At 32.9% G+C, this 14,466-nt stretch overlaps 1 protein-coding gene across 1 annotated transcript; it reads left to right on the forward strand.

Moving 5' to 3' along the window:
* The first annotated feature begins 1,772 nt into the window (after positions 1–1,772).
* LOC132749160 (MAM and LDL-receptor class A domain-containing protein 2-like) lies at positions 1,773–7,679 on the forward strand. The gene is made up of 5 exons (XM_060738857.1): positions 1,773–1,951; positions 4,720–5,064; positions 5,379–5,753; positions 5,950–6,236; positions 6,543–7,679. Exons 1-5 carry the CDS (start codon positions 1,903–1,905, stop codon positions 7,311–7,313), a joined length of 1,827 nt encoding a protein of 608 aa, XP_060594840.1. The 5' UTR covers positions 1,773–1,902; the 3' UTR covers positions 7,314–7,679.
* The last annotated feature ends 6,787 nt before the right edge of the window (positions 7,680–14,466 follow it).

The following is a 14,466-nucleotide window of genomic DNA, read 5'->3' on the forward strand; positions in this document are numbered from 1 at the left end:
TCATACACAGACTTAATCAAACCGAGTCTGCAATTTTCATGTAATTTGTTTTGATTTGTGCTTCCGAGGGGTCACACTATATCCAGATTTTTATACTTCACAACAGCAGATGTCAAGTGCTGTTCTGCAGCTGTAAGAAGTTGCCCTGTACTTCATTTCTGTGTCGTTCTTTTTTTTGGTCCTTCGGGATAATTGATTCCAGCACTTTTAATTGTTGAAAATTGAGTAACTCTTAAGTCGATGCTTGGGTGCGTGCGGGATGTTGCACTTTTTTTTATCATGCCTCATGTACAGACTAAATCAAACCGTGTCTGCAATTTTCATGTTATTTGTTGTGATTTATGCTTCCGAGGGATCACACTTTATCCAGATTTTTACGTTTACTAAAGTGGCTCGAGGATTAGGAGTTCGAAACTCTACTATTCAAACCAAGCTAAAAATGTTCTCGTAGTCCTATGACTGAGTAACCATGGATGCCCAATGTCATGTGACTTAAATTTTAAATTTATCCTGTGTTCCGTATCCACGTCACTTTGTGACGAGATCAAGCGCACTTCTAATTTGAGCCGTGTCACGACAAAACAAATTAACATAGTGCGTTTGCGACCAGCATGGATCCAGACCAGCCTGCGCATCCGCGCAGTCTGATCAGGATCCATGCTGTTCGCTATCAGTTTCTCTACTTGTTATAGAGTTGGTAAGCGAACAGCATGGATCCTGATCAGACTGTGCGGATGCGCAGGCTGGTCTGGATCCATGCTGGTCGCAAACCCATTATGTTGCTTTTGTCGTGACGCGGCTCATTTATTGTTTTATTAAGATAGCTTCACATCGGTTTAGGCTCCCGTGTTGGGTTTCTTAAACAAATTTCCTCAGAAATAAATTTTGAGAGGGATTTTTCAGCACATTTCCGTGAATACAGAGACACTAAATTATATTTCAGTATTTAAATCACATACTTATCATGTATATTACTGATAAATGGGCACTTAAAATCAACGCGTAATATATATTTTTTTATTACAACCTAGTCTTTTACTACAGAATTGTTTATTTTTCGATAATGCCATTGTCGAAGACCATATAAGCAAAGTGTATTCTGTTGAAGAAATCGAATTAAGCAAGTTCATTTGTTAAATGCTTTCTTTATCACTTTCAAAACCAAACCATAAAATGGGCAACTTTCCTGTTTCTGTCGCTCCCATACATCATAAGAAGAACTCGTATTAAACATGTTAGAGCCATTTAATGTATAAATTAAGTGCTCGGTTATCTCCGCCATTGGTGGCGTTATCGCTAATAACGACGTCAGCGGGGAGTCAATCAAGTTCTCTATAAATACTGGATCACAAAATTACAGAGATTTAATACTTTCCGGACTTAATAGCAATCATCATTTACGGATAACAGTCAGTTGATGTGATCATTTTTCTGCTCTTTGCAAATGGCAAAGGTTAATGCAAATTTAATGTTTATAGCGATTTTAACATTTTTGACGTTAAATAAGTATTATGCTCGTATAATAATTATCAAAATAAAGAAATAATTAATAGATATTTGATACACCCATCTAATCTGATTATAAGTCGACTATAAAAGAAGTCAATGGTGTAATTTGATAAAAATGCGTATAGTTTATAATTATAATAATTATAATAAATATTCATTTGTAAATTAACTTTCAATCTACGATATTTCATCTTATTATATAAATCTAGTAATTCATCCATACTAAACAAATACATTTCAAGTGAATATTAATATGAAACATGCTTAATTATATTAAAAATTATATTGAAAGATTTCGTGGGTGCAACCTCGGTCAGCTGTACGTTCGATTCCGACCTATGCGGCTGGCATATTGTTGGGTCAGGCAAGTTCAGGTGGAAGAGGGGCAGTGGTATGACTGATGATCGATCTTCCGGTCCTCTTAACGACCATACATGTGCAAGTAAGTAAACAAATAAAAGTATTAATTGTCAACAGTATTTACACGTGCTTTAAAAAATATTCGGTAAACGAACAAGATAATCTCTATTTTCATGTTTGTTTTTGTTGTTGTTTTTCTTGTTTGGGTTTTTTTGTATGATTTTTAAAAATGGCTATACGCTTTTTTCTGTATTCCTTCAGACGCATGCATATTTAATCAAATACACTGTATGTATACCGGAAATAGAAAAAAAAGACGCCGACATTTATATAACCACATCAAGCACATACTAGTATTCAGTACTTTTATTTAAATGAATGAAAAAAGGGCGATCCTTTATTTAAATTAATTTAATGTAAAGTCGTGTTGTTACTTTATGAGGACACGCCGTATTTGGAATGACAAATTCCCACGACATTGACCTGGACAGATAGTAATATCGTACGAGAAGAGGTGAGTCCTACTCTGTACAAAGGAGAAATGATGCTCGTAATCTTAACTCAAGATAAGATATCAGATTAAATAATCTTGAGTTTTTGTTATTCACGCTAGCACACTGTGGTACACATCGTGGTACATCAGTGTAAAAAAATCACAGAGAGCCACGCTCGTTACAGTTGGAATCATTGGTTAATGCGATTATCATTCAATTTAATTCATTTTCAATACCATTTATAAATACGGTAAATCTTATCAAAAATAACTTCAAATGTACTCGTACATACTCAGATAAGCAGCGACACCCGTGCCTTTTCCCGTCTATCTGCCCATCACAAGGTTCAAGTCGTGCAAACATTTGCCCCTTAATTCTTTCACCATTTTTCACCATTTTTTCATCAGCTTGCTTTTTTAATAATAAAAACAGTCGATGTTCATACATTTATTATATAATAGAATTGCAAATTCGGTCCAAAATCCTAAAAACATACGATTTGAATATCTCAAATAGATCTATTGGGAAATATATATGCAAATAATTAAAGAAATATTGTGAAATTATAACCGATCTGATTTTATGTTTTGAATTTTCATTCTTGGGTCATTTTACACATAAATTCTGAAAAAAAATTAGTGAATGAACTGCACACGGGTTATTGGAACAGACATGGCCTAAAAGGTACAAACCCGCCCTCCATTCCCTTGTTTCTTCCCCGCATTTTTAAAGTTTTAACTTGTTGCTCCAAGAAACCTCGGCGGATCCCGCTAGTTTAAACATATTTTATTGCATTAAATACATGTTTACAAACATATCATACAAATAATTAGTATATATCAAAATGCAAATCGGTTGGGCAACAAGTTCTTACAACATTAGATATACTATGCTCAAATTTGATTTTTAAAAATGTTAATAATTGCTACACAGTCTCTTTGTATGTATAAAATAAACATGTTTCGACTATATTTAAAGTAGGTATGTTATGTTTTGAACTCTATATACACACTATAGGTGGTCACAATATGAATATATAGTGTCATTAAAAAAACTGGCAGTTTTTTTAAGAAAAGACCAACTTAATTTGACCCGTAATAGGGAATGCAGCTTTCCATACATAGTTTATTCATTATTTTATTCAAATTAAAAATATTCAGTAAGAATTTTATGGATTTCAATACATTTCTAAGATAAAAATATTTTACCCAAAGATGTGCATAGTATATCTTTAAGCCCTTCCCAGGTGAAGCGGAGCCCGTTGAAGTTTAAATGTGTAAGTGCATTATTTAATTCTATAGAGATGAAATATAGTTGCGATATGTTTAGACTTTCTCTTTTTAGCAGCATGCAAATTTTCATAAACATTTTGAAAATGTATTTCAAAGTGAACAAAGACATTGCACATGTAAATTACTAGAAGGAGGTCACATTTTCAAAATATGTAAAATAGCCATTTAATGCGTTAGTCACGCGGTAGAAATATGTTGATAAAAACTGCAATGTAGGTATTAATTGCATAAACCATGTGAATTATTATTTGAATCTTGTTACTGTTCTTTAAATTTTAGAAAAGATTTCTCAATTTGATTAAAAAAATACATGTATTTTGGCTTAACTTGAAGTATGCAACTTTAAAAGCAGGAGGCAAAATTTTGTTTGTTTTAATTTTGATATTATTAAACGAACGCGTTTTATTACTACAGTTCTTTAATTTATTTTACTACAACTCATTTGTAAAATGATCTAATCTTACAAGTATTAAAGTATTATCTTTAGAATAAGATATACTCTACAAGTCAATGATAACTGTAAGTATTTTGACAATTACATGGAGGAAATATGCTCGTGTCATTTATAAAATGCTTGTGGGTCAAGACAATGATAATGTAATGATAATTTTGATAGTTTCACTATGATAAGGAGATTCGAACTCGCTGTCATCTGCTTACAAGCACATAAGCAAAACACCCGAGACCAAGCCAAAGATTCGATTCACTGACGCAATTGTCGAGGATGTATCGAGATGTGAACAAGTACGCAGCACACCAATTTTATGGCGACAGATTTTCAGAAATACTATAGGTTTCTATACACAGTCCTGTAAGAGCCTAATCTGAGAAGAATTTTGAATTTGTCATAAAAAATGCAATTCAACTACAAAAATACTATACTACGTAGGATTCTACCATCGGCTAACGAGCAAACTAAACAACACCTGAACGCTGTAAACAACTTAGCCAAATAATCTGTTGCCTGACAGAGTTGTCTGAGGTTATAGATATAGAAATCAAATATTTAACTCATACGTTACACCATCAATTATAGATATTAAATTGATTATCCAATATTTCAGATTACCAAGGCAAATATATGTTCATATCCGGAGGAGATGCCGAAAGCATCAATGACATTGCAGTATTGGAGAGTAAACAATTCAATATTAGTAAGGAGACAACATTTACGTTTTGGTACACTATGAACGGTTATGGTTCTGGGTTATTAACGTTGACTATCATAGCGGACAACAAACCAACTGAAGTATGGAAGATAGAAGGAAGGCAGGGTAAAGACTGGCTCAATCATTCAGTCACACTTAAACCTGGGACGTTGAAGTTACAATTCAAATCAACCGTAAGAATTCCAGTTGGTAGTGACCTTGCCATTGATGATTTACATCTTTTGTCAGAATATATCGAAGGTAACGTTAACTAAATTTATTCCAGAATAAATTACAAGTTTACATGTGATCGGTACTTCTAAATTCTTTACTTTTATTTCCTTTTTTGTGTATTATCAATCATTTAATTGAAGTGGTTGTATAAAATTCCTCTAAAAAAGCTATATTCCCAAAATGAAAAACGTTATTTGTTTCATAAATGAAAACATGGTTATTATGTAGTGCTATTTAATTGAATTTAAATGTTCCTTTTAGAGAAGATCGTATTCGTGTTATTTGCTACTATAGAAATAATGTTATCGAGATAAAACTCTTATTCTATACTCAAATTTCAGAGAAGAACAAAACTCATTGCCAAACTTCAACAACAACACGCACTGCGACAACAACGCAATCGACAACTACGTCGACGACAACAACAACTTCTCTACCTACAACAACTACGGAGGAGCAAAAGAACAAAACTCATAAATTTTCATCTCTTACAACATATGGTTCATCTTATCCGTCGTCGTCGGCATCACTTTGTTCCAGGTTTGCCGGGAGAACCAGGATAATGCCCGGCACGTGTGATTTTGAGAATGGTACGTGTGGTAATAAAATCATCGCCAGTCAAGCAAATCGAGAAGTGACATGGGAGAGAACGGATAAAATGGAAGGAAATAAATATCAAGATGACTTTATTATTGGAGACCATACATTCCAAACAAGTATAAACATTAATGTATTTGTGCTTGTAAAAGTCTGTGATGATTATATCAATTGTTAAGCGACATTAATATCAATCTTATGAATATAAAAAAAACTGAACATAACTCAAATTATAATACAATTATATTATAAGTATACATTGTGGAATTGCTTGATACCATTAAAGTGTATAAATGTTTCCATTTGATTTTTCAGACGGTACCAGAGGGAAATATCTCTTATTTAAAAATTCATGGGGTTGGTCAAATCCAAAGCGTATTGCAAGCGTAGAAACACCTGCCATTTACGCGACGTTCGCTTGTGTGACATTCTGGTATACTGTCCCATCTAAGTATTCTAATGTTAAAGTCTTAATCCGAGACTATACCGGCAGATTGACAACACTGTGGGAAGTGGATAATTTTTTTCAGAATAAGAGAGCATCTAATATGACCGGCTGGCATAAGCAAATATTATCAGTGTTTGAGGATCCGCCATTTACGGTAATTGTCGTTTTGACTTATCCTATTATTTGCAAATGCACCTATAGCCACCGACTTAAGAAGATTTAAACAGTTTCTCCCATACAAAGATAGAATTTATACTATTTTAATAATTCGGTTACCTTTTGCAGTCATTCTTTTGTCAATTGAGCATCTTTATTTCTTAGGCGACAAAACCGTATAAAAGGTGGCATATTAATTAACTTCATTGTCTTATTTAAAGATTTAAAAATGTTGTTGTGGAATATATGACATTAATTGTGTATGCTAGCAGATCATTTATTATTCTAAGCTATCTATTTGTAGGTAGTATTTCAGGCTTACAATAATTATCATTTGGCCAAAGTTGGATTAGATGATATCAAGATACTCGGTGCTAATATATCAACTGGTATGACAAGACCAGCCTCCGACAAAACAGTAGCAACACAGATGTCTCCTGGTACGACCAAAATGTTTACAACAACGACAGAATTACCAAAGTCAACGAAACAAGCTGCGTCACTAACCTCAGTAAAGCAAACACCGCCCAACACACAAAATAAAATATCAACCAGTAGTCCATATGTGAGATCTACCGAGAAAGGACACACAAAGTCAACCGTAAGCCATACAAAGAAAGCAACTGAGATAAACGACGAGGAAAGTGATACTGAGAAGCAGTCAAAGGAGTCGGAGGACAATGGGAAAACGTCTACTGTTGTCGGTGGTGTTGTTGGCGTTCTTCTAGTCTTGATTCTAATTATTGTTATTGCCTACGCCATAAATGATCAGAAACACAGACGAAACAGACTAACACAAACACAAGAAAAGTTGAACGGAAAACACCACCAGAACTCAAATGGCAAAGTATCAAATGGGGCTTTAAATTCAGAAGTGCACTTACACGTGGATGTAGGCAATGAAAAACCAAAATCTAACGGACATGCAACAACTATCAATGAAACCACAGCTGCTTTCTGTGTGAATACAGTTTATTCTAATTTACAACATAGTGAACAAATGAACGGCAACGTAAATTTCAACAATCACCCACCACTTACTACAGATATCACAGAAATGTCTGTCAAATTGTAGCATTAAAACATTTATTCTGTTTTCGTCTTTTTACAAACAAAAGGGTTTACTGAATGAATTGATTTGTATTTGCTCCGTATTTATTAGCTTGAGTGTGAACAAGTTAACATGACCCGATGTTTCACAAACAGAATAATTTAGAAAGTGCATAGTTTCCAGTTTAACTGACGACGTTGCAAATGAAAAATGTATGTGATGTCAATTGACTGATCATATGGCTGGTGTTGTTCTCAGGCTTCAAATTAAGCTCATGACCATTTGTATCATAAACTCTTTTCATTTTGTTACAAACTATTTCCATATATATTTTGTTTCGTTTTTATGTAAATTTTGTATTGACATTCTATTAAAACGCTTTGTTGTCTATTATGTTGTAGTAAGAGTGGCATCATATTTTTGGAACATATTTTTGATTATATAACATTATATAAACATCATATCCGACTTGGGGTGATTGAGCGAAATGTTCCCCCGAAACGAGTGATATACAGCCGATGCGTTAGTCGATGTTGCTATTATCTTGTAAAGGATGAACATTTTGTTCTATGGCACTCAATGGAATGTGGTATTTATTGTTTTATACAAAACAATTCAAAGGTCAAGATAGACATCTCAAACATAATTAATTTTAACTAAAACCCTGGCACCTGCTATGCTCGTGAGGGCCGCTTGACTATGCCAGCAAACCGAAACGAGGTACATTGCTATCATCTGACGTCACATCATGTAATCGAGTACCACATGAATATACGTGTAAATATTCAAACATTCATAATGCGATCTTATAAGTCATTATCTGAAGCAATATTTGACAATGATTAAGCATGCACACAGGTACTACAAAGAATATCTTAATAAAACAAAAGTTCCATGAAATGTATATACAATCCAAATGTGCTAAAAATTGGATCAGATGAGTCTCTTAATTGAAAATGCGATCTTGTAAGTAATTATCTCAAGCAATCTTTGACAATGGTTTATCATTCACACAGGCGTTTTTGGATTCTTCAAAGAATATCTTAAACAAAAGTTCCACAATTACTTGTAACTGAAATTTATATACAATCCAAATGTGCTCAAAATTGGATCAGATGATTCTCTTAATTGAAATTGCGATCTTACAACTAATTATCTCAAGCAGTATTTGACATGATTAAGCATGCACACAGGCATTTTCGGAATTTTAAACAAAAGTTCCCCAATTACTTGCAACTAAAATTTATACACAGTCCAATTGTACTCAAATTTGAACCGTCACCTCACTTATTTTTATGGACAGCTCAAGTAATAATTAAAAATGTTTCTCAAAACAATCGATCTATTTTATTCTTTTATTATCAATGAATTCTAGAATTTTTTTTAAGGTTAACTTTAGCACAAATACCTGTTACCTTCTTACATATGCATTGCAAACAAACAAACAAAAGGCGCCAAGACATGCATCAAATTAAGCAATCTTATCAAGTTACATTAGTGTTAACAAAATGACTTTTTTTAAACAATATAAAGAAATCAAAGAAACAGAAAGAACGTTTGCTCTAATCTTATGCTTTAGGCTGCATGTAAATAACAACAAAATGGATCTAGTCGGTTTGACGATTGCGCTCCGCCAAGTTGATTATCAAATATACAAAAGTCTTTAGATTAGTAATAAAACTTTCTTATTCAGATAAAAAATATATGCCATAATAAAAATGATTTAAATTACAATATATATATAATCGTACAGATAAATTCAAGGTAAAACGAAATGCGTATTGCAACGAGGTGTGGTTTAGCTGTGATGGACATGTGATAAAAAGTTACATTTCTTTTGTTTTTCATTAGAGCGATACATCAACCATGTCCATGCCCTATCTCTATGACATTTTAGTTGTTATTGTACCTCAAGAGTTAAATTAAAAAAAACAGAATATGAGGAAATGTCACAATTTCTTAATAAGCCCGGTGTTCCAGAAATCGACTGTTATTATTACTCCCCAAAGATCTTTATCTTCAGGAAAATCAATTTAACAATTTGACATGAACTTTTATTCTAAGATAAGAACTACGCTAGAACAGAATGACTCGATCTGTTGTTCAAGAATAGAATAATAATAACAAACAACCTGAACAACACTCAACGTAAAACAAGATAAGGGGTTAACCCATTAATTGTTCAATAATCAAGTATGATTTTTACACGTCATCTTCATCGTAATGTATTCGGTATTCCACACACATATACGAGTACTGAGAAGTTTTGATATTAAAGTATAATGTGAAGTCTAGTACTTGATGGTACCATTACAATAATGTAATACAAAAAAACTGATGCACTTTTGGCATTGTTCAATCAAGAATACTGGTTTCCGTAAACAACTGTCCATAGTTGGAAATAGCAAACATGTAAGGTTGTCTCTTGTAATTCTTATATAGAATGGCTGTGTACATGTTTTATGATATTGTTTGTTTGTAATATACTGTGTGTACATAGAAGAGACCCAAATAAACAAATACAAAAATGTATATACATACATGTATATATGTATGTAAGGGTGATTTAACGTATAAATACTGTTACCACATTAACTGGTGGCGGTGTTGAAATACCCCATTAAGAAAATGTAACATTTTGGTAATAAACAAAGATTATGTATATTTGTGTTATTTTAGAATGACAAACGTATATATACCGCGTCTTAAAGATCCTGTATGTTTTGTGATTGAAATTGTTACTGTATGTATCACACACTTGCAAAATATTATATATGTATATAATTATGCAAATAAAACAATTTTCAAACATCAAAGAATATGTAAAATGTGTACTGCAAATATTTGTTCACATTTTATTTAATCAATAAGTTACATGCATTCATTTCTTATTGGAAAATTTGACTTGGAATTTATAGAAAATAAATTTCTAATTACCTCCCTTTATTTACGCAAAATGTTAAATTGGGTAATATCTTTATAAATAATGCTTATTTGAACTTACAAGATTGACAAATCTTAATTTGAGCATCATATTTATGAAATAAAACCATGAAAAAAATGTGTTACAGGATCTTTAACGTTTTAATTATTGTTATATTAGGTAATTTAATTTACAAGAAACTACCTTCTTGATGATATAGAAACTGATAAAGATGAAAAAAGGTAGGAAAAACCCACTAAAATGAGAAATATATATTTATTCTATTTTCAAAATCCTAGTTTAATTTGAAGTTTTTGAAAATACTGTTCAAGTACATGTTGTATAATTCTTTAATAGGAACGATCTATTTAAATAGTAGCAAATATAAAATTTTAAGATTCAAGATTCAAACTATTTTATTTGGACGTTTCTTGCTACACAACACATATATACAATGATACAATATAACTTGTCAACATGACACAATTTATAGACAATTATATTAACAGAAAATATTATACATATAGTCAAAACAAGAGAGAAAATGGAAGCTAGAAAACAAAGAGGTTGAACTAATGGAGAAATTGTATATTTTATGACTTACTGCTAAATCACTGCCAAAATAAGTCAAATGTTTCATGAAATTATTGAATTATAACATGGACAATTTGTATATTTATTTGATTTAAAAAGGTAGATACTGTAATAAGCTTATTCAGATATCATATTAACAATACCCTGACGTATTTCAAACGCTTCAAATATATATTTATATAATTTAAGTTGCATGTTGCATATTCTGCATAAGTTCAACGAATTTATGGACACTAGGTCTATAATAATATTACTTCTTTAGGTATTGTTTACGTATATCATCATAAGCATTACAAATACAAACAAAATGAAATTCGCCTACTGACAGTCTGTATCACGTGAATTACAAATAAGACAATATCCCTCTTCTACAACATACATATGACAAACCTGCATTATCTAACAATGATTTCACATTAGACAACCAGTTATTTTTTCCTCTATTAATATCATTTAACATTGATGTATATAAGTAACTGACTATAACATTATAACTGTTAACAATATTTGACCAGAATTTGATAATCCGTAAAAATCATGTAATGGAAAAAGTACGAGTTTTTCTTCAGAAGTGTTTTCTTTCAGACGTAAAAAGACAGTTTGCTAGGATAAACAACAAATTGTCCGAGGCGAAGCCAAGGATAAATTGTTGTTTGTCCTCTTCACGTCTGTTATAAGACACTTTTGAAGAAATTACGAGTAACTGTATCTGAATATACGACGTTTAAGTGTAAAGAACAGATAAATTGATTAACACATTTAATAATAAATAGATTTAATGTATGTTTACGTCGAAAATATAAAACTATAAAAAATGTTTGCCTGGCCTTTCAGCTTTGGGCAGTGAAAGGTGTAGGTAAATTGTATTCGCGCACTTATTTCAATCGGACATAATTAACTAACTTTCACTCATGATAAACACCATTAAATGGCTGCCTTCATCAGAGAGATCAATTATATCAATCAACATTAAAACTGTCTCTGAACATGATTTGCGTTCTCCTGTTCATGGACGGTACTGGAAAGTGCAAGTTACCGTCCACGCCCCCTTGCACCGGCTTAAGCAGATGTCAACATTTAAACACGAAAATGGTGAAATTTTTAATTTAGAAACATCCGCAGATGTGATCATACGGCGGTTATCATAGAACCATCAATGTGACACAGTAGTGCCATTCCATGAAAAGCAGCGTATGGTCCCCAAATAAAAGAATGTGTGTGCCCTAAGCGAGAAAACAATGAAACAACTAAATAAAATTGAATTTTGAAAAGGGATCTGAGGCTATGAAGCCTGCATATCACAGACAAGACGTCAAAAGACAATTTAAAAAGCTGGCAACATATCCTAAGGGTGATTATACAGCATTCAAGTAAGAATAGTGGAACCACCCAAGTTGAAAAGGCCAAATAGAAGAAACTAAAATTACAACATAACATGAATACACAACAATTATGTCGTGCTAAACGATCTTAAATTTTCTAGTTTCAACAAAATGATAGTGTCAAACTGATTCTGTACAACGGTAACCCTTAATTTTTAATGTATACTTATACCCAACCACTAGATCGTTTTGCTCGCCGGTTCTGAAATTTACGATAGAAAAAAAGTTATATACCCATCTATATCAAAATTAGAATTTTTATAACCCCAAGTCTCAAACAAAAAAATAATATCATTATTACACAGTTTCTTTATAAAATCATTTCATAAAGTCCATTTAAATTTCATGATTATATGGACAGTCCAGCCTCATCGAGTTCCTACTTCCGGTTCCCGTTCTGCATCTGGCTTCTGCAGGACTCTTTATCGCTTAATGGTACCCGTCAACAAAAGGGGTGTCGTAGGCTAACCAAGCTTGGCGACCTTGTTTTTTGGCATTTTTAAGTTTCGGTAAGAGTGATTTTCTCCGTGCTTCAATTTCCTGTAGAAATTGCTCGTGAAGATAAAACTGAGTGTCATTTTGCTTGGTTCTGATGCGACGCACCATTTCTCTATCTTTGTAAAAGGCAAATTTAGCAAATATTTCGCGTGGATTACCGCTACGTTGATTGTAATCCCCCATGTGACGGACACAGAGCGATGTTCAAATGGTCAACAAAGAATCGAGGTAAAGTCTGCTCACTATTTTCACACGTTTCTTGTTTTGGTTGAGGAATATTACCAAAAATTAGATTGTTACGAATGCTTTGTGATTTGACATACAATAAATCATCATTGACTTGAACTTCGGTTTGATGCATTTGATCCGATTCGCTCTGTGCATGACCAAAGGCAAATTGAAGGCTATCTATACCTTGCCATCCATTTTTCTGTCACTATCATGCACAAAAGTCCATAATTTTTAAGGTCGATCGATCTCATCTATTGCTCGACTATGTCCAAGGTATTGAAACGCTGGTCAACATGATTTAGCTTGAAAAGCTCTATTTTACGCAAATATATAATGATAGCATCAGTATGTGTGCCAGTACTGGTAGAAATATACGCCGGAATAGGGAGCGGGGGCACTGATGGCAACGAAGATGTTGAATTGGGGGGGGGGGGCGGATTCTAACACATTTGGTATTAAACCTACATATTTACCAGTAAAATCAACTACCGCTGCCGATCAAAGTCTTGCACAAGGTGAAATCTCTTTGCCCAACATTAGAGACAGCGAGATTAACGAAAACATAAAACTTCAAGTGTCAAAGATGTATATTTTAGAACAAAATATTACGCACATTAAAGGAAGAGAGACAGAAATATTTGGTGATTCGTCACAAACACACTTATGTTTACAGATGTAAAAATCAGAATTCATTGACCTCCTTCTAATACAAGTGATTCTAAATGTGTTCAAGATAAAATGGGAGAAATGGTTATAAGATGGAGAGACATACAGATATTTTCCTGAACTGCGTGAAATATTCCGATACCAGTTATGTAGTTCGTCGTCTTCCCCTTATAATAAAACTGACCGGCGCTCAAATCTGGACTCGAAATGTGGCATCTAGGAAAGTGTATCTTTCACCAAATTCCAAGTGCAATGAAATACGTATTTGATTGAGGATCACTCTTGCAATTGATTCTTTGGTTAAGGAACAGTACATTTGCTGATATTTGTAGTGTATTTTGAGAAGATGTATATTCAACATAGGAAATGAGGTGCTATAGGTATTTTCTATGGTTATTCGTTTAGTCCAAATATCAAAGATTTGACGCACATTAGACAGGGGAAGAGTAATTTTTATACTTGTGTTAGGTTTCACTTGAAAAAAGGATAATTTTAAGCATCAAAGAGAAAATGGCAATTTGTTAAGCGTCTTGGTCAATATTTAACATGTAAAAGACTTAATGTGATCCATGCTGAAGAAGACGAAGCTTGTCCTATAGGACAAACAACTATCTCTGAGAGTGCAATTCAATATGCTGCAGTGAAAGGTGAGGACACTGATCTATTGCAAATGCTTTGGTGTCATGCCATACTCTCACGATATATTTTTCTTATTAGACATTAAACGTCATGGATATTGTATTCCAAAGCTATGGTACATTCAGGAGACAAATCTGATGACAAGAAGTATATTACTATCCTCTCTCCCATTTATCTATCAAACTTTGTGATTCAATATCAAATGTGTATGGCGACAGTTAATCTAACGGTATTACATTTGTTC

Source organism: Ruditapes philippinarum, unplaced genomic scaffold, assembly GCF_026571515.1.
Source record: "Ruditapes philippinarum isolate M1 unplaced genomic scaffold, ASM2657151v2 ctg21_1_1_1_1, whole genome shotgun sequence".
NCBI classification, from domain to species: domain Eukaryota; kingdom Metazoa; phylum Mollusca; class Bivalvia; order Venerida; family Veneridae; genus Ruditapes; species Ruditapes philippinarum.

Excerpts from the sequence above, each read along its gene's own strand:
- LOC132749160 (XM_060738857.1), top strand. The coding sequence starts at position 1,903 with ATGACTGATGATCGATCTTCCGGTCCTCTTAACGACCATACATGTGCA. Across the intron at positions 5,754-5,949 it reads AGACCATACATTCCAAACAA|ACGGTACCAGAGGGAAATAT; the intron begins GTATAAACATTA and ends TTGATTTTTCAG. Across the intron at positions 6,237-6,542 it reads TTGAGGATCCGCCATTTACG|GTAGTATTTCAGGCTTACAA; the intron begins GTAATTGTCGTT and ends ATCTATTTGTAG.